The sequence below is a fragment of the Puma concolor genome, chromosome B3 (assembly GCF_028749965.1).
Source record: "Puma concolor isolate L17-30 chromosome B3, mPumCon1.1.hap2, whole genome shotgun sequence".
NCBI lineage: Eukaryota > Metazoa > Chordata > Mammalia > Carnivora > Felidae > Puma > Puma concolor.
In genome coordinates this window covers 115,274,531-115,298,539 of record NC_141672.1, presented here as the reverse complement: position 1 = coordinate 115,298,539, position 24,009 = coordinate 115,274,531, and the positions used below count along the sequence as shown (strand labels likewise).

General features: G+C 34.7%; 1 protein-coding gene across 14 annotated transcripts in view; it reads left to right on the top strand.

Annotated features, from left to right (window-relative positions):
* Positions 1-24,009, top strand: part of MYO9A (myosin IXA) — a 291,871-nt gene that overhangs the window by 192,585 nt on the left and 75,277 nt on the right. For all 14 annotated transcript variants that reach the window (XM_086711106.1, XM_086711104.1, XM_086711107.1 and 11 more), the window contains 6 exons: positions 5,027-5,139; positions 10,663-10,805; positions 14,063-14,286; positions 14,800-14,916; positions 16,427-16,615; positions 17,878-17,925. In XM_086711106.1, coding sequence (XP_086567232.1) covers positions 5,027-5,139; positions 10,663-10,805; positions 14,063-14,286; positions 14,800-14,916; positions 16,427-16,615; positions 17,878-17,925 — 834 coding nt within the window. The remainder of the gene's footprint in view (positions 1-5,026; positions 5,140-10,662; positions 10,806-14,062; positions 14,287-14,799; positions 14,917-16,426; positions 16,616-17,877; positions 17,926-24,009) is intronic.

Here is a 24,009-nt window from a genome sequence, read left to right as displayed (position 1 = left end):
CATATTTTATAGAGTTGTGTTTTTTCATTTTTTTCTTTAAGTTAGCCAATCATTTGTCTTTGTTACTTTTTCCCAAAACAACAGGATTTTTATTTATGATACCTAGTTCCCCACTGCTTCCCCGTTCTCCACTGATTTCTGCTTTTACCTTTATTATTTATTTCCTTATATTTTCTTTTGGTTTACTGTCTTATTTTTCTACATTTTTCGTGGGGAATTTAATTCATTTATTGAAGTTATTTTTATTGATACAGGTTTTTAAGGCTGTGAATTTTCTTCTGATCACTACTTTAGATATATCTTGTTTATTCTAATGTGTTTAAGTCTTCAATTACTTTTTGGAAATCTGTAATTTCAGTTTATGTTATTTTTTACCCAAAACTTGCTCAATAAAAATCTTTTAGTTTTCAGAGGAAGAACCTTTTTCTTTTTTAGCTTTTTTTTAAATTTCTAGTTTTATTGTATTATGATTAAAGAGTATTTGTAATGCTTCTAGTTGATCAAATTTATTGGTTATATTCTTTGTTACTTAATATGTGGTTAGTTTTTGTGAATGCACCTTGTGCATTTTTTAAGAAGGTATATATTATGTATTCAGAATGTAAAATTTCAAAATATAACCATAATTTCTTCCTTACTGATTAGGTTGTTTACCTTCTGTATACTTACTATTGTTTATACAGCTATCTTTTACAGAGACTGTTATGTTAAAGTTTCCTATTATTCATTGTGAATTGTGGCTTTTGGTATCAAAAAGTGTCCTTTGTCACATTCAGTGCTTTTTGCTTGAATTCTACTTAAATAATAGTATTATAGCCTCTGTTTTCTTAATTATTTCCATTTGCCTAGAGTACTTTTACTCATCCCTTTATTTTTAGCCTTTCTGAACCCTTTTGCTTTAGATGTGTTTTGTATGCATTATAGTTGGTTCCTACTTTGTGAACCAAATTAAAATTTTTTTTACCATATCGATGAGTTAAATCTATTTATATTTATTGATATAACTGATAGCTTTGGTCTCAACTCTTATAGTTTTATGTTGTTATTCTGCATTATGTTAAATTTGCTGTTTGTTACTTTTTTATTTCACTTTTTAAAATTTATTTTGATATGAGATGGTGTGTTCTTTTCTTTGGGTTTGTATATAACTTTTAAATGCCCTTAATTTACCATATTTTATTTTATTTTTATTTTTTTATTTACTTTTTTAACATTTATTTATTACTGAGAGACAGAGAGAGACAGTACATGAGCACAGGAGGGGCAGAGAGAGGAGGAGACAGAATCAGAAGCAGGCTCCAGGCTCTGAGCTGTTAGCACAGAGCCTGACATGGGGCCCGAACTCACAAACCATGAGATCATGACCTGAGCCGAAGTCGGACGCTCAACTAACTGAGCCACCCAGGCACCCCTAATTTACCATATTTTAATCTATTATTCTCCAGTTAGTCATTTATAAAAAATATTTTTTAATTCTCACCTGTTTTGGCACAACTATCAAATTATTCTGGTCTCTACCTTTCCTCTGTTTTTTAGGCTTTTACTTCTACTTTGTCAGAACATTTAATTTTACATATTATTTCACTCTAGTGTCCATCTTTGTTTTTTGTCTTAGATCTATTAAATATCTGAAATGATCACATCAAATATTTTGCTGAAGTTTCCATATTTATCTCTTGATTGGTTGTAGCTCTGCTCCTAATACTTTACTCAGGAAGGCTCATAGCTCTGGAATTACCTTGATATTTGAAGGGACATCTTGGCTACATATAAAATCCTTGATTCATACTTTACTTGATTTATACCTGAGGTTTTGAAAATGCTATTGTCTCACTTTGTTATTTTTGGAAGTCTGTTACCAGACTAATCCTCTTGCTGTTTCAAAGAGTTATTGGCTCTTTTTACTTGGAGACTTCCAGAATTTTTTTTCTTTATATCTAAAAGTTAGGGTATGTCTTCAACTTCATCATCACAGATGAGTTATCCCATATACCTGCAGGACTTGTGTGTGTGTGTGTGTGTGTGTGTGTGCACGCATGTGTGTGTATAAATTCAGGTTTTGCCTTATTTTTGAAACACTTTCTTGGATTACAGTTTTAGATATTGTGTTCCATCCATTGTTTTGTTTTTCTTGTGTAGGGACCCCAATTATAAATGATTTTTTCTTCTTTTCTTGTCTTCCAACTCAACTACCTTCCCTTCTGACTCTTTTCACTCATTTCTTTATATCACTTTACATTCTTTATTATCTTTCTGCCTTTGTTCAGTCCCTTTTAAATTTGCATTTGTGTATTTTCTCCCTTGGGCATCTTCTAAGCTATTCTTTACTATCTTTTTATTTCTTTCCTGAGTTCATTTGACTCTTTTCACTTCTTCCTGGTTTTTCTAGGAAGGGGGGAGCTCATTTCTGTTTTTAATTTTTGAATTTCTGATTAATATGGTATTTCATATATGAAGTTATTAAATTCATTTTTGATTTACAGTTTTCTACTTCATGCTTGGTTTTGGTCAGTGGGAGATGGGTTAATCAACTGCATTGTTTTGGTTTTAATTTTCTTTGTTTTCTTATTGTAACTTGTGTAGATTTTGTATGTCTTAATTTCTGCATGTTCATTTGGGATAGTTTATAAGTAACTTGATTTCAAGGGCTTCCTCTTCTGTCAGTGTAACAAAGAAAAATTTATTTTACAGGCAGCCTCTTTTGGGTCTGGTAGGTGTGTGAGTGCGTGTGTGTGTGTGTGTGGTGAAGGCATTGTTGTGTCTTTCATTTTTTACTTTTTTGCCTTGCTAGATTCTAAATTTTACCCTTCTGCTTCTTTTCCTTTTCACTACTCAATCTCCAGAAGGCACCCTTCCTTCTTTTTTACCTTCATTTTCCTCAGAAGCAGTGATTTTAAAAATATGTCACCTTGGTGGCACCTGGTGGCTCAGTTCGTTAAGTGTCCGACTTTGGCTCAGGTCGTGATCTCACGGTTTGTGGGTTTGAACCCTGTGTCAGGCTCTGTGCTGACAGCTCAGAGCCTGGAACCTGCTTCGGATTCTCTCTCTCTCTCTCTCTCTCTCTCTTTTCTTTCTCTCTGCCCCTCCCTCACTCATGCTCTGTCTCTCTTGCAAAAATAAACATTAAAAAAAAAAAAAGTCACCTTGAATCCCATGCAGTTTTAAGTCCTTTCTTTTTAGTCAGTTCTCTGATCTCCTAGTGCTCAATATTTGTGTCAGTTTTGAGTCACTATAGATGGACTGATTTTTTTTCCTCCTTGTCAGTCATATACTGTTATTTCTTTGCATGCCTAGAAATAGACATTATTGGATGCCTGACATTGTGAGTTTTGTCTTACTGGGTGCTGAATACTTTTGTATTTAATTAATATTCTTGAGACTGTTATTTCCAGTAATGTTCTAGAGCTTGGTTCTGGAAGCAGTTTGTTCCTAAGCAATTAGGTCTTCCTTTTAAGATTTGTTAGTTACATTGTATTGAATATTGGAAATTTTCTAAAAGCGTAGCTTTCAGGTGCTCTCACTGCCAAAAAACAGACAATGTGAGGAGGTGATATGTTAATTAGTCTGACTGTAGTAATTTTAATATTTATATGTAAATTGAACTATGTTCTATACTTAATATACAATTTTTATTAAATAAAACAAAGATTTGTTAGGCTTAAACAGAGCAATAGTTCACTTAGGGCTCATTATTGACTATTGAGGCAAGATCCTCTGTGTACTTCACCCAGTGCCCTGGGAATCATAAAGTTATGTATTCTGACTCTTGGGTACAGGCACTATTACTGGGATTTCATAGGTGTGGGATTCTATTTCCTTTAAACCTTTCAGGTGATCCTTTGCCTGGTCTTGGGTAGTTGTCTGACATAGAAGTATTGATTAGTACTCAGCTCAATAGTTTCTGAAGATCTCTAGAGTTCTTTATTTGTGCATCGCTTTCCTCTTCAGTACTCTGCCTTTTGGTCCCTAGTCAACCTTGGTCTTTCTGGACTTCAGCTTCATGTGTCCAACTCAGAGAGTCTGACAGGGTTCACCTGGATTCCCCCTCCCTGTGTAACAGCCTGGAAACTGTCTCAAGGCATTAGGCTGGGGAAAATGAAAGACTTTACTTCCTTTGTTTCCCATCTCTCAGGGATAACTGTCCATCATCTTGATAACTGCTGGTTCTTACTATTTTGTGGGAGTTTGTGTTTTGTTTTTGTTTTTGGTTGTTTCAGACAAGAGGATAAAACAGGTCCCTGTTAATTCTTCTTGGCCAGAAGCAGAAGTCTGTTCTTTAAATTTTAGCAACCCATGTTATTTTCTATTTATGTTGGTAAGGCCATAGTCAAGCAGACTAAAAGGCTAAAGAAAAGTACTATAATTATAGAAAAATGAAATACTAGGAAATGATTTGAATAGGTAACAAGAAATTTTCTCCTCCAAATTTTAAAGGGGCACATTGTAAACAAATGGAACAAAAATTGCCGATTGAAATTCAGGCCCCAGTTTGATAAAGCTGTGTAAGTTGTTTGTATAGAGCATTAGTGGTGATAATGATCTTTAATTGTTTGGTCTTTTGTTTTTTTTTCCTTCTAGATTTTTAAAATCCTTGACTGAGTATAATAAGAATCTATAATAGCAAGTTAGGCCATAATAATTATTAATTTATAGGGACAAATAAAAGGCATGAAAGACTGTACTTAGTATTCTAGATTTATCAGATCCTGGATCTTTTGTCTGTATCTTTAGTTGGCTTTGACTTCTTTCATACCTTTCCATTTGATATTCATTGTTAAGTTGTCAGAAAACATGAGCTGGTAGGTCCTATTCAGCATTTCATTGACCCAAGTTCTTTTTATTTCAGATTAGGAAGTTAATAGAGTTTTTACTAGGTTCTTTTATTTCAATGAATTGCTAAATAATATGAATGTATTTTTATATATTTTTCATAGATATAATTCTCAAATTCTATAACTTGAGTTTTAATTACAGTGCTGTTATAGTTACTTGGTTTTAAAGTCTTCCATATATGTAATTATTACAGACATCACAGCGATTTTCTTCAGTTGATGAAGAAACAAAGCTTCATAAGACTATGTCTCAAGGAGAGATTACAAAATTGGCAGTGAGGCAGAAGGCTTCAGATTCGGATATAAGGTATATACACCAAGTTAATAGGGGTGATATCATTTTATTTACTAATCAACTATAGTTTATACTTAGCCTCTTTTAAAAAGCATAGTTGATAGAGCAGCTAGTTTTGAAAGTTATTTTTCAACAAATATTAAGTACTTACTATGTGACAGGCATCTGATAGTTCAGATTTACATGATGAGCTTTATGTTTCTGTATGTTTAGCAGTGTGATTTGAACAAAGTCTTTAAATCATTATACAACTTGTAATTTTTTTGTTGTCAGAAAGGGAGATTAGACCAGATGAGAGTGACAATATTTTCCAGCTTTGGATTTGGATTCTGTTCTCTGCGTTAAAGTGTTTTACAAACAGAACTGGAAAAGACTGTCAGGAAATAATTCTATTCCCTTTAAGAGAATATATGGAGTTCTTATTTGACAAGTAAATATCTTTGTCTCTTATTGTGTTACAGAAGGCAATTGGGCCTTCACTGAACACCTGAAGATTACATTGAAATCTTTCTGGTCTTAGTCCTATTAAAGACCACTTCCTTAATGTCTGTAGAGGCATAATCCAAGATGATGCAAATCCTGACCAGATTATGTTAGAGATCAAATTTTGGGAAAAAGATATACCATAATAGAAAGAACATATGGCTGGAGATAGCAGATTAAATATATAAATTTAATTTCTACTTCCTCCTCCAAAATTGTTAAAATGATAAAACCTGTGCAGGTCAAACAACAACAAACAATAAAACAATGAGAGACAACAATAGTAAAATTGTGGAATCCAAAAAGGAAATAGGCAAATTTTAAATGTCTTAATAGAAGAAAGCTGAATCATAAACCACCTGGGTGGACCTGAGAAAGAAGCCTCTGGCTGACTGATATTCCCCAATCATAGCAGAAAGCTGGAAATTTATTCTCTGGAAAGGATAAAATAGAAGATCTCTTTACTTGGAGTTCTCAGATACATTTGAGGACTGGAGTACATATTTGGAATAAGGAGATTTAATGAATGTTTACATACTGAATATTAAGATTCCACTCAGTTTCCACATTTCACATATCCCCTTGACAAATCGTTCAAAAAGTCTTTGGGACATTTGTACAACTCCTAGGAAAGACCAGAGGTATTGGTATCAGAGGCTCGCCCTACAAAATGGACTAGCCAGATAACCATACAAGGAAGACCAGTTTGGAAGCTCCACCAATGCACACTAGAACTTCCAAATAGTGCTTTTTTTCAGCCCTGTATTTTATCACTGCATTTGAAGAAACATCTTAATTTTTTTTTTTTACATGTATTTATTTTTGAGAGACAGAGAGAAACAGAGCACAAGTGGGGGAGGGGCAGAGAGAGAAGAAGGCTCAGAATCCGAAACAGGCTCCAGGCTCTGAGCTGTCAGCACAGAGCCCGACGCAGGGCTCAAAGTCACAAACTGCCAAATCATGACCTGAGCCGAATTAGGACATTTAACCGACTGAGCCTCCCATGCACCCCTGAAGAAACATCTTATATTAAAGAGACTAAAACTAATGGATATAATACAACTTGGAAGAAATAAACTATGCAGGGGAAAGGGAACTTCAAGACAGACAAGTGAAACTAATCAGCAAACCTGCATAAATAAATATAACTGCATACATGGAACCAAACAAAGTGCATGAAAGACAAACATTCATTATTAAAAGAGCCTTTGAGAACTAAAAATATGATAACATAAAGAAAGAACTAGAATGGTTGGAAAGAAAGTTAAGGACATATCTCAGAAGGTTGAAGAAAAAGACAAAGAAATGGAAGACACAAGAAAAGGTTAAGAAAATCGCTTTGGGCTGTAATCATCAAAACAATATGGTACTGGCTCAGGAACAGACACATAGCTCAGTGGAACAGATAGAGAACCCAGAAATGGACCCACAAATGTGTGGCCAACTAATCTTTGACAAAGCAAGAAAGAATATCCATTGGAAAAAAAGACAGTCTCTTGAGCAAATGGTGTTGAAAAAGCTGGACAGCAACATGGAGAAGAATGAACCTGGACCACTTTCATATCATACATACAAGAAAACCCAAAATTAGTGAAAGACCTAAATGTAAGACAGGAAGCCATCAAAACCCTAGAGGAGAAAACAGGCAACAACTTCTTTGACCTCGGCTGCAGCAACTTCTTACTTGACATGTTTCCAGAAGCAAGGGAAACAAAACAAAAATGAACTATTGGGACCTCCTTAACATAAAAGCTTGTGCATAGTGAAGGAAATAATCAACAAAACTAAAAGGCAACCTATGGAATGAAAGAAGGTACTTGCAAATGACATATCTGATAAAGGGTTAGTATCTGAAATATATAAAGAACGTATATAAAACTCAACACTCAAAAAATGAATAATCCAGTTAAAAAATGGACAGGAGACATGAATAGACATTTTTCCAAAGAAGACATCCAGATGGCTAACAGACACATTAAAACATGCTCGGCATCACGGATCATCAGGAAATACAAACTAAAGCTATAAGGAGATATCATCTCACACCTGCCAGAATGGCTAAAATCAACAAGATAAGAAATAGCAGGTGTTGGTGAGGATGTAGAGAAGGGGGAACCCTTTTACACTGTTGGTGGGAATGCAAACTGGTGCAGCACTCTGGAAAACAGTATGAGGTTCATCTAAAACTTAAAAATAGAACTACCCTATGATCCAGCAATTGCAGTACTAGGTATTTACCTAAAGGATACAAAAATGCTGATTCAAAAGGATACATGCACCCTGATGTTTAAAGCAACATTATCTACAATAGCCAAATTATGATAAATAGCTTAAGTGTCCATTGATGATTAGATAAAGAAGATGTGGTATATATACACAATGGAATACTACTCAGCCATCAAAAAGAATGAAATCATGCCATTTGCAGCAATATGGATGGAGCTAGAGAGTACTGTGCTAAGTAAATTAAGTCAGAGAAAGACAAATACTGAATGATTTCATTCATATGTGAAATTTAAGAAACAAAACAAATGAGCAACAGGGAGAAAAAAAAAGGGAGACAGACTAAGAAACAGACTCTTAATTATAGAGAACAAACCAGTGGTTACCAAAGGGAAGGTGGGTGAGGAATGGGCGAAATAGGTGATGGGATTAAGGAGTGCACTTGTTGTGATAAACACTGGGTGTTATATGGAAGTGTTGAATCACTGTATTGTACACCTGAAATGAATATTGCATTGTATGTTAACTGGACTTTAAATTAAAAAAAGAAAAGATAAGAACATAGAGCAGTTCAGAAGATCCAGTGACCCACATTAATAGGAAGTTCAGAAAGACTGAACAAAGAAAATAAAGAGGACCAATCATTAATAAAGTAATTTAAATAAGTTTCATAGAACTGAAGGACATGGGTTTCTAGATTGATAGCACCCAATGATTGCCCAACATAATGGATGAAAACAGACCCGTACTAAAAGACATGTCATTGTAAAACAATAGGGACGAAAGGAATTTACATAATGATGATGGATGAAAGTAGCTTTTCAAATGATGTTTGTACAAGTACTGAGGGAAACCATGCCAGATTAGAGCAGATTAGAAGGCTCTGGGAGAGATTTCTTAAAGAAATGGAGTACTTACTGTGTTTGAACATGTTGAAAAGAGATGTACACAACTAGGAAAGCATTTCGAAGTGAATTGTATGTGGATAAGTGAGCAAATGTAAAGCAAAACGTTAACTCTAGAGAAAAAAATAGGTTATACAGGGAATTACATGTCTTAGTTGTGAATATTATTTGTGTAATAAAAAGTGGCTGTTACTACAAGAAAATACTATATATTGAGCTAACTCAAATTGCTATTTGATTCTGTTGTGGGCATACCTGTCTGTGGAGAGTGTAGAACAGGAGTGTTGGAATATGCTTAATCATTACTTGTGGTCACAAGGATGGCAGCAATATAAGTATGGTAAATATTTTTTTAACTTTTTGTTAAATCAATTCAAAAGGGTTGCCTCCAGGGATCAGAAAAGGAATGAGATGGCAGAAGGATGCTGTCCTTTGTAATAAGCCTTGTAGAACAACTTCTCTTTACAGTATATGGATGTGTAAGTTTAGTAATAGGCTTTAAAGAAAGGAACAAAAGAAAAAAGAATGTGGGTTTCAAAACCAGATAGACCTGTTTTTAACTTTCAGCTTCATCAGTCCTCTGAGCCTCAGTTTGCTCATGGGTAAAAAGTAAGGATAATAATAGCTATTTATCATAGTAGTTGTGAAAATTAGGTATATCAAAAAGGCATATCATGCTTGACTCCTGGTAGATGCTTATATTTATTTTGATTGAATGAACATAAAAGGTAAAAAAAGAAAAAACAAAAAATGAATGCGCAAATAAGCTCTTGGGGTATGGGGTTAGGATACATGATGTATGGTCAGCAAATGTGCACTGTTATTATCCTACGTTTTTTTTTTTTTTTTAATTTATATGATAGGAGAAAGTATATAAGCAATAAGAATAAGGTAGTATAACAATCAATATAGTTATGATTTTCAACTTCATTACTCACTGGCTATGTAGTCTTGGGAAAGTCACCTAATGTTTAAGCCTCCAGTTTTTCACTTATAAAATGGTTTTTGTCGTTGAAAGTAAACTTGTTTTTATAATTAAATAAGGTAAGCCAGTGTAAGCACTTGTGCCTAGAGAAAAATAACAACTCAAATAAGTGGTAGCATTTGTTAAATAATAGTATTGATAACTTCTACATATAAATCACATTAAAATATTTTTTATATAATGGTAAGTGGAAAGGTTTAAAATTGTATCTTCATCGGGGCACCTGGGTGACTTAGTCAGTTAAGCGTCTGACTTCAGCTCAGGTCATGATCACATGATTCAAGCCCCGCGTCTGTGCTGACAGCTCAGAGCCTGGATGGACCATGCTTTGGATTCTGTCTTCCTCTCTCTCTTGCCCCTCCCCTGCCCATGCTCTGTCTTTCTCTGTCTCAAAAAAAAAAAAAAAAAAAAAAAAAATTATGTCTTCATCATGATTACAGTGGTGTAAAAATAAATGGGCATTCTTATGGATAAAGACTTGAAGGGAATTAACAAAAAAAAAAAAAAAAAACCAAAAAACAAAAAAGGTAAACTGATACATTTTAGAGTGATGGGATACCAGTGAGTTTTTAAAAGGTATTTTCTTTGTTGTTGTTTATGTGCTAAATCCAAGCTGGAAGGTGGACAAGAGTGAAAAGATACCAGTTTAGGAATCAGAAAACTTTAGAATTCTAGTTTTACTGCTTTGTAGCCATTTCATTTTCAGGAATTATTTAACATCTCTGGGTCTTATTATTTCCTGTATTCAAGATGAGGAAACTATCTCCCTTCCAGAAGAAGTTTAAATGTGAAATTGAAGGTTAAATATGATTAAACTTAAGTGTGAAGGTTATATGAAGTCATACACATGAAAGGTTTATATGGGTTAAAGTGATGTACAGATATTATCACTGCAACATACTAATTTCTTTCCATTTTTACCTTTATTTCTAAAAATAGACCTCAGAGAGCTAAGATGAGATTCTGGGCCAAAGGGAGACAAGGGGAGAAGAAGACTACCCGAGTGAAACCTGCCACCCAACCAGAGGTGTCAGCATTCTTTGCTGGCTCAGATATGATTCCAGCTCATCAGTTTCCAGATGGTAAAAAAAAGATAGAGGGTGGAGATTGTCTTTCTAATTTTCTACTCTTTCTGAGACTTTACTGTTCCTGTTGGTCAGATATTTTATGAGATAGGACCAGGATTGTTAAATCCTTCCTTAACTTTATAAAATTACATTGTACCTATAATAGAAGTTCCAAGGAAGTGTACAAAACGGTGAAGTAACAACTTCAAGAATGATGGTGAATCTTCGGTTAGCCTCAGTTTTCTACAGTGTAAAAATTTAGCTGATATTCATTCACTTAACAAATTTGTGTTTTAGTAAAAATTAAGATAATAGCAGCTAATATTTGAGTGCTTACCATATGCAAGGCACTGTACTAAGGATGTTGTATGTATTAACTCAGTTGATCCTCACAATTTTTTGAGGTTGGTATAATTATTATTCCCAGTTTATAGATGAGAAAGCTGAGGCACAGAGAAGTTATTTGCTGATACACATATTGTAGTTGGCAGAGCTGAGATTTGAATTTAGGTAGCCTAGCTCCAGGGGCTAAACCCCTGTGCTATATATTAAGTATGTACTATACTGTCAATGTCTCGGACCTTATAAATGTAGCTGTTATTTTAACATTTTGGACATCAGTCACAACACACTTGGAAGTACCCAACAGTGAGTTCATCTGTTGAGAAAACTGGCCTTTCTAAATTTTTTTTTTTTTTTCAACGTTTATTTATTTTTGGGACAGAGAGAGACAGAGCATGAACGGGGGAGGGGCAGAGAGAGAGGGAGACACAGAATCGGAAACAGGCTCCAGGCTCTGAGCCATCAGCCCAGAGCCTGACGCGGGGCTCGAACTCACGGACCGGGAGATCGTGACCTGGCTGAAGTCGGACGCTTAACCGACTGCGCCACCCAGGCGCCCCTTTTTTTTTTTTTTTTAAATTTTTTTTTTTTTTCAACGTTTATTTATTTTTGGGACAGAGAGAGACAGAGCATGAACGGGGGAGGGGCAGAGAGAGAGGGAGACACAGAATCGGAAACAGGCTCCAGGCTCTGAGCCATCAGCCCAGAGCCTGACGAAAACTGGCCTTTCTAAATGCTAGAATTACTAACTTTCCAAGGATTACAGTAATTCCAGCATTAGATGATTATGCCATTTCCCCCCAAGCCTTTGCTCAAGCACATGTGAGAGTTTTTAATCATTATGTAAAAATGCCAGCTATCTTCAGCAATGATGGGCTATATACCAGAGATGAGTGTGTGGTAATGAGTGGATGAAATACCAGTGGGTAAGTGAAATATCAGGATTGAATAAAATAGAAAGTGGATCTAGGAAGAAAGTTATTATCTCTAAAGGAAAGATAGAGCAGACCCAGTTAAAATAAGTAGACAAAACTTCTCATATCTAGGGTAAGATAAAGGGACAAGGAGAAAAGATCATCAGGTTTCACATAGGAATGGATGAGCCCAAGCAGAGGCAGTTGTGCATCAGGGGAAAAAATGGTAGAGCTGTAGTTAGAGCCCTATTTTTGCATGTTGTGGCTTTGCTCCTATCAGTTAGCAAACTGATATGGATAAAACCAATAATAAATTAAATGAATACTGCAAGTTCAGTTTGGAAATTTGGGAAATTCTTACCATTACATTACTAAGAGGATCTCTTTCCTTTATCTTATCTGGTTTATAGTAATCATTCTAAATTTTTCATTTTTCACAGCTCTATTCTCAATGGCTAATTCTCAGGAAGGAAGCATAAGGCTCTTTAGTTGATGCATATATTATTAGCAGGCTTCACTGTGTGTTGCTCCTTAAGGATATGTATATAAAAATTAAAATTGTAGCTTTTTACTCCTCTTTGGGTAGCAATTTATTAAGGTAGCCCTCGTTTTTAATACTGAAATAGTATTATAATTTCTATAGTAATCATTATTTTATTTAAGAAAGATACTGACTTTGCTAAATGAAATAATTAGATACTTATATCTTTAGGTTATATAATGGAATTAAAGTCAATTGATACTAATTTGCACATACATATATCCTATATCTTTATAATTTTTATTGTGGTGCCATATCTTAGATTGGGTTTGCCTTTCTGCTTGAAGTGGCATTTAGCATGTAGGAGGCTACTTTTTTCCTTCATTATCAGAATTAGCTTTTAGAAGGAATGAGGACATACTATTGGATAGGTGAATATGTGTCAGAGAAACAAACTGAAATGTGAAGTGAGAAGGGGCCAACATTCTTATCAAGCCCCAGGTAGGGCTTTGGCAAACCCAGTATAGTTCTGGATTGTGATGGACTTACATGGAATCTAATTTCGCTGTTGTAAATAGTTATTAAGAAGATTTGTTGGGCCTTCCAATATTATATACAAATCTAATGCATTCCAGGAGATTTCTCAGAGAATTCTAGGAATCCTAGGATTCCTGAGAAATTTATTTGGGAGATATGTAAGACAGTCGTAAATACTAAAGAGACCAGGGAGAAATGAGCCAGTTGACTTACCTGGCTCCCTAGACAGGTTGCCAGGCTAACACCAGATAATATAACTGGAACATTTATGGCTTTAGACCCTAGTAATGAAATAATAATAATTAACGAATTTCACTGGTTTGCTGGACTCATATATAGCTGAATGTTCATTCAAACTAATATAGTAAAACTATGACTGGGTTAACAGCATGAAATGTGCCAGGGTGATTACATCTTCTTTTTTTTTCTTTGGGACTGTGGTATCTGATTCCAGGCTTCGGTTCTACCAGACCCCTCTATCCAGGTTTTTGGTATCAGACCTTAGCCCCTTGGGAGACATGGTGGCATTTCCTTTCGAAAAGTGATAATTTTAAACTTTTTTTTTTTTTTAATTTTTTTTTCCAACGTTTATTTATTTTTGGGACAGAGAGAGACAGAGCACGAACGGGGGAGGGGCAGAGAGAGAGGGAGACACAGAATCGGAAACAGGCTCCAGGCTCTGAGCCATCAGCCCAGAGCCTGATGCGGGGCTCGAACTCACGGACCACAAGATCGTGACCTGGCTGAAGTCGGACGCTTAACCGACTGCGCCACCCAGGCGCCCCAAGTGATAATTTTAAAATACATTTTCTGTACAAATATGCAGTCTGGATTTATTGCTTAATTGCCTAACCTCAGACATTAATGTTACTTGGCTTTTCAGATACTTACATATGTTTCCTTCAGTGACTTACTAAAGGAAGTTAAACTTAGAAGAATATGGAGATTTCAATATTTTCACTAAAAATTTTTTTTTGGATACTTATCTTGAATTGTAGAATTAGTTCAGTATCATTCGACACCTCCTTTGAGCCCAGACTTGCCTGGTAGTTGCCGGAAGGAGTTCAAAGAGAACAAAGAACCTTCTCCAAAGGCAAAGCGGAAGCGAAGTGTGAAGATCAGCAATGTGGCTTTGGAATCTGTGCACTGGCAAAATGACTCTGTCCAGATCATAGCAAGTGTCAGTGATTTAAAAAGTATGGATGAATTTCTTCTGAAAAAGGTACACTCTGCACGCTGAGTTAAGCCCCTGATTGGTTTTGACTATGGAATACGTGTATATATCAGAATGTGGCCCTTATAGATCAAAGTTATATATGCTTCAGTAAGTTAGATGGTCTTTTCTTTATCAAAAGGTACAAATAATAGGATATACATTACTAAGACTGGGTGGACAGGATTTAAGGTTTTATGCTTTAATATTGACTTCCATTTTACTATAACTGTCCCATTATATTCCATTGTAAAGGTGAGACATGTCATTGCACACTTGGAGTTTTTTCTCAGGTGACAGAACAATAGAATAATGCAGTGTTAGAAGGATCTTAGAAATCATCTAGTAGTAATAAAACATTTGCTTTCTAGTCATGATTTTACCTGGGACCCATAATAGCAGGAGCTTGCACTTTCAGAACCATCAGGACCATCATTGTTGAAGAACCAATCAATATCACTATTGTGTTCACCTGTTTTTAATTAGTTGATTATATGCAAAAACTCTTTCTGTGGCCTCTAGATGAATGACCTAGATAATGAAGACAGCAAGAAAGACACATTAGTGGATGTTGTATTTAAAAAAGCCCTAAAAGAATTTCGGCAGAATATCTTCAGCTTTTATTCATCTGCCTTGGCGGTAAGTTGGACTGTGTTAGGAGATACTCAGTAGTTCAACATATGAAAATTTCGCAATGCTGTAGAAGACCATACAGAAGCTGTGTTCAATGAGAGATTTCTCAAATTCTTTGTTTTTGTTTTAGGAATAGATAGGGAAAAGCATACCTATGGGTCTTAGATTAATACCTTCCTTCAATTTCCTTAAGTAGGTTTTTTTTCCCCTGTTAAGATATTGAATCTCCTTAAGATGATGAATTCAAATATTCTAGATGTGATTCTGTGGCTCTCTACTATTTTGACTTCTCATAATCCTTTTAGCTCTAGCTTTAGCTTTTAATTTTCACATGTGTGGAATTATATATTTTTCCCCAGTGGAATTAGAGCATTTATGTTTGCTGATTTATATATATCAGTTTATTTCACTTTCAGATTTACATTATAATTTTATGTGATATTGGTTATGTTTTAGAAAATTTATTTTCATGCTAAAGTATATAATCATTCTTTGATCTCTACAATCTATGAATTCTCACATTGTATAAATAATTGTATTTAATCATTTTTCTTTGTTCAATCTGTAATTTATTATGAAAAGAGAAACCAGAACTTTCTTGTGTACCCTCTACTTTTTCTTTCTCAATATAAGACTTTTTGATTTTTTAGAAACCTCAACCATGCAGTCTGAGAGAATAGGAATTTCAAGACCATAGTAAGAGTAGTAATCAGGCTATGGCAAATGACTAGGTTTGGGTGGAGACAACATTGGTCGTATTTTTCTAATCCTGCTACACTGCTTATTATGCTCATGTCTTTCTCTGCTTCATACCTGTATTTCCTAGATTAGGGACTCAGGGTTGTTGCTCCAGTGCACTTAAATTACATATGAAGAACCAAAATTATAAAGCAGAGCTTAATAGTGGTTTTCTAACCCTAGATCAAAAATGTTCAACTTATTTTGAGGAAGTGAAGGAGAAACAAATTCTAAATGTATTTAACACTTTTTGGTCATTTAAAGCCCCTTTCTTCTCATAAGGATTCCAGACCTTATTTAAATAAAAAAGTTAATTCCATGTAGATTTCTGTGCATGTAATACAGTGTTAGGGCATATCACTCTTTGGAAAAATAAAATAAAAGTTACCTAATGTATCATTAGACAAGGATTCAAGTATTCATTCTTTCAATTTTAGAGTGGAACTATCCAAACAAGGTTCATCTTTGAAGCAATGGGTAATTGAAAGGGATGCAAATAATCTTTATAACTAAATATAGTTTATTGGAAAGTTTCCAGGACTTTTTCAGATTGTTATATTGTTTAAATTGTTAGGCATTTGACTCAAATTTAATAGGTTTTATTTGGCAGACATTCCAAGTAGAAGAGTTTACAAATACCACATGAGTTCATGGGCATGCCCATTAGAAAGGATCCTAATCTTTATTCTAAGCACTACCTAATACAAGTTCAATCAACTTCTATATTTATAGAATTTCTTTATAAAACCTTAACATTTCTTCTCTTATTGCTTATTAGGTAGATGATGGGAAAAGCATACGGTATAAAGACCTCTACGCACTATTTGAACAGATTCTGGAAAAGACCATGAGACTTGAGCAGCGTGATTGGAGGGAATCTCCAGTCAGAGTTTGGGTTAACACTTTTAAAGTGTTTTTAGATGAATATATGAATGAATTCAAGACTTTGGATTGTATACCCACAAAGGTAAATATAATATGTTTTGATTTCTAAAAAGAACTCAGTTAAGAATTTTTAACTGTTTGAAACAGCGTTTGAGAAGAACATTACAGGAAACATGTCAACTTAGCACTGCTTTAGATTCAGCAAACCTAATTCTGTCTTGTAAGTTTATCAAGCCATTTTATCTAAATCTTCTGCAATTAATATATTCTTTGCTTAGTTACAATATAATATGGGTCCTCAAAATTATACCTTCTACTTTGATAGAGTTCACTACATGAATTTCCTTTTGAAAAGTCATGGTTAAAGATGTGATTCATTGTATCATTTGATGGCCTTTATGTAAGGAACCACAGATTATATTTCTTCTTAAATTAGGTTTTGAGAGGATGTGTGTTGCTAGAAATCTATATAACAGTTAATAGTAACATTTATTTATTGAATTCCAGGAATTGTACTAGGAGTTTGATATTTAATTCTTGTTTCAGTCCTATTAAATAACTATTATGAAATCCCTATTGCAGAAAAGATAGCAAGCTTAGACAAAGTTATCAGTGTTTCATTTTAGTACCCCAGCTGAAATAAATAGGTCTCTAATTATTAGATATCAGGAATATTATTAATCCTTTTTATTGATGGGGTCTTGTTTTCAGTTATTCTAGTTTATATGTGTGTAGATTTATAAGCCATTTTAACTCATTTTTGAAGTAGTCAGGTATAAGTAATAACCTTAAAAGTTCCTCTGTTCTAGGTCAAGGTTAACTTTATATTATGCAGAAGAAGATTTTTAGTAGGCTTATACTGCCTTTGTTTATAATTTTAAAGGTTAGGTTTAGATTGCTCTATACTGTAATTATCAGGAAATGTCATATATAAAAGAGCTTTCCATATCCCTTGTGATACCTTTTTATATTTAACTCTGAGATGGAGAGTTTTTTAGAGACAAAATATGGAAAGTACAATCTTAAAAGTTAATAATCATTCAGTTAATGATTAAAATAAAATTATCATTTAAATTTATATGGAGTGGCTTCTGGACAGAACTAATGTTTAATAAGACAAGAATCCCTAAAGTGTCCTTTTATTCTGTTGTTTTTATGAGCACTGTGTTTTACTAAATTTAAAAGTTTTCTCACATTTGCTTACTAGCACTGCATACTTTGTCTTGAAGAACAAAGAGCTGCTTGCTCTATTACCTGTGAGCAAAAATCTCAGCATTTGCACAGAAGCAAGAAAGTATGTTTGTCTTTGTTGATATTACAGTTTCTGTATTTCTCTCCCATCAGGTGCCAAAAACAGAAAGAAAGAAAAGAAGGAAAAAAGAAACTGATTTAGTAAGTTATAATCTGTTTCTTATGTTAGCAAGAAATAATTTTTAGTAGTTTGAAGTATATTTTACAGTATTTCTGTGGATATATGTAAGGAATGTTTATCAGTTGCCTAAGGGGTTATAATTTATGTCTTTACAAAAATTTACAATGGCAAATGTGTCTTGAATTCTGTGACTTGCTATTGGTGGTGGTTTCCTAAAATGGCAGAAAAGTGAAAATGTTTACTCATGAAAGGTACAAATACCTCTTCTCAGACATAGGAGCTGTTTAACTTCCCCTCATTTCTAAAAAAACAAAAGCAAAAACAAAAACAAACAACTGAGGACTCTTAAGGGTTTTACAAATATAACTACTTCTAATTCAAAAGACATTCTCAAAGTCATTTCAGCATATTTTGCCATTGCTCATGTTCTTAATTTGTATAATGTATCTCTTATTAACTGTAGCCATCATACTGTACATTACATCCTCCTGATTTAATTATTTTGTAACTTTAAGTTTAAATAAATAATAAATTATTTTATAACTGAAAGTTTGTACAGCCTTCCCTGCCATATATTTTAGTAACAGGCAGTGTTGCCAGTCATCATCAATGATACTCTTGGTCTAGTTCTGTTTGCCAGCATAATCTCTAAAATTTTTAACTAGTTTTTATATTTGAGAAATTCATAACATAATTTAAAATGATATTCATTATAAAGGAAATTTCTTTCCCGGTCCTTTTTCCTTAGGGGCACCTGGGTGGCTCAGTTAATCCTCTGACTCTTGATAGCACTCAGGTCATGATCTCTCAGTTGTTGGATTGAGCCCCATGCTGAGTAGAGCCTGCCTGGGATTCTCTGTCTCCCTTGCTGTCTGCCTGTCCTCCTCTTGAAGTCTCTCTCAAAATCAGTCAGTCAATCAATTAATAGACATAAAAAATTAAATGTATATATTATTCCCCTTCCTTTTTTAGGATATTCTGACTGGAATTATCTTTTTGCTTTATTTATAGTTGATTTGTTTATTATGGAAATACAAATTCACCAGTTTTTAAAAAATGTTTTAAATGTTTTTATTTATTTTGGACAGAGAGAGAGACAGACAGAGCATGAGCAGGGGAGGGGCAGATAGAGAAGGCGACACAGAATCTGAAGCAGGCTCCAGGCTCTGAGCTGTCAGCACAGAGCCCCATGTGGAGCTCAAACTCATGAATCATGAGCTCATGACCTGAGCCAAAGTCAGAAGCTTAACTGACCGAGCCACGCAGGCACCTCTCGCCAGTTATTTTATGTTTGAGGTTTTTATCTTTCTTAGACAAATAATTATATAATTATTACAAATAATTTTTCACTTTTCCCTTGCCTTTTGCTCATACATTTATTGTTTCATTTGTTTCCTATAAAAATTTTTAATCATCTGGGATTTATTTTAGTCTTGAATAAGGTAGGGATCAAAGTCTGATTTATTTTTAAAAGCATGTCAATTCTCTGAACTGTATTCAATGATGCATTTCTTTTGCAATGATTTGAAATATCACTTTTATAATATACTTCATTCCAAATGTATTTGGGTTTAATTTTGAACTTTCTCTTTTTATTCATTGATCTGTTTATACACATATCAAATTTTTTAAATTACTTTTTATGTTATCAAATATATGTACATGTATACCCCCATATACACATGATATACAAGACTCTAAAGTCTTGAAGGCTTTTCTCTTACTTTGACTACGTTTTTATTTTAATTCCAGTTCGTTAACACACAGTGTTACATTAGTTTCAGGTGTACAATGTAGCGATTCAACACTTACATACAATAGCCAGTGCTCATCACAAGTATACTTAACCCCATCCCCAGTTTAATCCAGTTACCACCCTTTCCCCATCCAGTAACCATCAGTTTGTTCTCTATAGTTAAGAGTCTATTTCTTGGTTTGCCTCCCTATTTTTTTCTCTGTGTTCATTTGTTTTTAAATTCCACATATGAATGAAATCATATGGTAGTTGTCTTTCTCTGACTGACTTATTTTACTTGGCATAGTACTCTCTAGCTCCATCCATATCATTGCAAGTGGCAATATTTCATTCATTTTTGTGGCTAAATAATACTCCATTGAATATATACATACCACAGCTTGTTTATCCATTCATAAATTGATGGATATTTGGGCTCTTTCCCTAATTTGGCTATTGGTTGATAATGCTGCTATAGACATTGGGGTGCACGTATCCCTTTCGATTAGTATTTTTGTATTCTTTGGGTAAATACCTAGTAGTGTAATTGCTGGATCATAGAGCAGCTCTATTTTTTTTTTAATTTTTAAACATTTATTTATTTTTGAGAGAAAGAGAGAGCGAGAAAGGGAAGAGGGGAGAGGGGAGAGGGAGGGGCAGAGAGAGGGAGACAGAGGATGGATCCAAAGCAGGCCCCATGCTGCAAGCGCAGATCTCACACTCTGTGAGATCATGACCTAAGCCGAAATCAAGAGCCAGCTTCCCAACTGACTAAGCCACCCAGGCACCCTGGGCAGTTATATTTTTAACTTTCTGAGGAAGCTCCATACTGTTTTCTAGAGTGGCTGCACCAGTTTTTCATTCCCACCAACAGTGTAAAAAAGGATTCCCTTTCTTTACATCCTTCACCAACTCCTGTTGTTTCCTGTGGTGGTGTTAATTTTAGCCATTTTGACAGGTGTGAGGTGATACCTCACTGTAGTTTTGATTTGTACTTCACTGATGATGAGTGATGGTCATCTTTCCATGTGTCTGTCTGTTAGCCATCTGTTTGTCCTCTGGAAAAATGTGTTTATTTCTTCTAATTTTTTAACTCAATTATTTGTTTTTTGGGTGTTTAGCTTTGTAAGTTCTTTATATATTTTGGATACTAATCTTTTGTCAGATATGTTATTTGCAAATATCTCTTCTCACTCCTTAAGTTACCTTTTAGTTTTGTTGATTGTTTACTGTGCAGATGCTTTGTATTTCAATGTAATCCCAGTAGTTTATTTTTGCTTTTGTTTCCCTTCAGGAGACATCTAGAAAAGTGTTGCTATGGCTGATGTCAGAGACCTTACTGCCCTTGTTCTCTTCTAGGACTTTTATGATTTTAGATTTCACATTTAGACTTTGATCCATTTTGAATTTGTTTTTAGTGATGTGTGGTGTAAGAAAGTGGTCCAGTTTCATTCTTTTGCATATAGCTGTCCAGTTTTCCCAACATTATTTGTTGAAGAGACTTCCCTTTTATCATTGGATATTCTTTCCTACTTTGTCAGAAATTAATTTACCATATATTTGTGGGTCTATTTCTGGATTTTCTGTTCTGTTCCATTGATCTGTGTGTCTCTTTTTGTGCCGGTACCATACTGTTTTGATTATTACAGCTTGGTAATATAACTTGAAGTCTGAAAGAGTGATGCCTCCAGATTTGCTTTTCTTTTTCAAGATTACTTTGGCTATTTGGGGTCTTTTGTGGTTCCATACAAATTTAGGATTGTATATTCTACCTCTGAAAAATGCTGTTGGTATTTTGATAAGGATTGCATTAAATGTGTAGATTGCTTTGGGTAGTAGACACATTTTAACAATATTTGTGCTTGTAATCCATTTCTTTGTGTCATCTTCTATTCCATTTCTTTCATTGGTGTTTTATAGTTTTTGGAGTATGGGGTCTTTCATGTTGTTAGTTAGGTGTCTTACTATTTTTGGTGCAATTGTAAATGGGATTGCTTTCTTAATTTCTCTTTTTGCTGCTTCATTACTGGTGTATAGAAATGCAACAGATTTCTGTACATTGATTTTGTGTCCCGCAACTTCATTGAATTTATTTGTCAGTTCTAGCAGTTTTTTGGTGGAGTCTGTAGGGTTTTTCCATATATAATATCATGTGTCTGTGAACAGTGAATGTTTTCCTTCTTCCTTACCAATTTAGATACCATTTATATCTTTTTGTTGTCTGAATGCTATGGCTAGGACTTGTAGTACTATGTTGAATAAAAGTGGTTAGAATGGACATCCTTGTCTTGTTCCTGATCTTAGGGGAAAAAACTAAATATGATGCTAGCTATGGGTTTTTCATATGTGGCCTTTATTTATTATGTTGAGGTATGTACCTTCAACAATCTACTCAAAGTAAATCTACTTTGTTGAGGGTTTATCTCATGAGTGGATGTTGTACTTGTCAAATGCTTTTTCTGCATCTATAGACATGATCATGTGGTTTTTTTCCTTTCTTTCATTGATGGGATGTATCACGTTGATGGATTTGTGAATATTGAACCATCCTTTCAACCCAGGAACAAATCCCACTTGATTGTGATGGATGATTTTTTTTCATGTATTGTTGGATTTGGTTTGCTCGTACTTTGTTGAGGATTTTTGCATTTATGTTTATTAGAGAATGCTGGCCTCATAGAATGAATTGGGAGGTTTTCTTTCCTTTTCTATTTTTTGGAATAGTTTGGGAAGAATAGGTATGAACTCTTATTTAAATGTTTGGTAGAGTTCACCCGTGAAGCCATCTGGTCCTAGACTTTGTTTGTTGGGAATTTTTTCATTACTGATTCAATTTCTTTGCTAGTAATCAGTCTGTTCAAATTTTCTATTTCTTCCTATTTCATTTTTGTTAGGTGATATGTTTCTAGGAATTTATCCATTTTTTTTCTAGGTTGTCCAATTTGTTGGCATATAATTTTTCATAATATTCTCTGTGTATATCTGTGGTGTCAGTTGTTTTTTCCTCCTGTCTCATTTGTGATTTTATTTGAGTCCTTTCTCTCTCTCTCTCTTTTTTTCTTAATAAGTCTGACTAGAGACTTATCACTTTTCTTGATTTTTTTTTTGGAGAACCAGCTCCTGGTTTCATTCATCTGTTCTATTAATTTCTTCTTTTATTTTCTGGGTGACTGATTTGTTGTTTAGTAGCATGTTATTTAACCTCCACATATTTGGTCTTTCCAGAGTTTTTCTTGTGGTTGACTTCTAGTTTCATAGCGTTGTGGTCAGAAAAGATGCATGGTATGACTTTGATATTTTGGATTTGTTCAGGCTGATTTTGTGGGCTAATATGTGATCTATTCCAGAGAATTTTCCATGTGTGCTTGAAAAGAGTGTGTTTTTCAGCTGATTTAGGATGAAATATTCTGACTATATCTGTGAAATCCATCTGTTCCAGTGTATCATTCCAAGCCATTGTTTCCTTCTTGATTTTGTGTAGATGATTTGTCCATTGATGCAGGACGCATTGTTAGCAAAATTGGCATTGGGCCACTAGTTTTATGATGGAACCATGAAATGCTGCAATGGCTGGGGACATGAGGCCTGGTGTGGCAGTGCACTGTGGCTGGGTGTGGTTGGGCCTGATTCTGGATGGTGGCTGGGGGTGCATGGCTGAATGCTGTTGTTGGGTGCAGTGTATGGTAGCAGCAGCACACCTGGTGGGTGGGTGGGGAGCATGCAGCTTTAACAAAATGTGCCCTGAGCCCTGGGCCAAGGCTGCAAGTGTCTGGGTGTACAGCTCCTCATCCTGTAGGTGGCTCTGTGTTTGTGCTGGGGGCCAGGGGAGAAAAATGGTGACTGCCAGCTCCCTTGTTTTCATAGAAGTCCCCCAGCTCACTCCAAAATCAGCTGTAATTTATCTAGCTCCCATTTGCCCCCCAGTATTGTGTAAACTGCTATTTTTATGTCCTCTCTGTGCAGGTTACTATCTCTTTAAGGGATAGTATCCCAGCTATCAGTTGCCCTCCCAGCTCACCCCTTGCTGAGTCAGCTGACTTTTTTTTTTTTAATTTACATCCAAGTTAATTAGCATATAGTACAACAATGATTTCAGGAGTAGATTCCTTAATGCCCCTTCCCCATTTAACCAATTCCCCCTCCCACAACCCCTCCACTAACCCTCTGTTCTCCATATTTAAGAGTCTCTTCTGTTTTGTCCCTCTCCCTGTTTTTATATAAGTTTTCCTTCCCTTCCCTTGTGTTCATCTGTTTTGTACCTTAAAGTCCTCATATGAGTAAAGTCATATGATATTTGTCTTTCTCTAATTTCACTTAGCATAATACCCTCTAGTTCCATCCACATAGTTGCAAATGGCAAGATTTCATT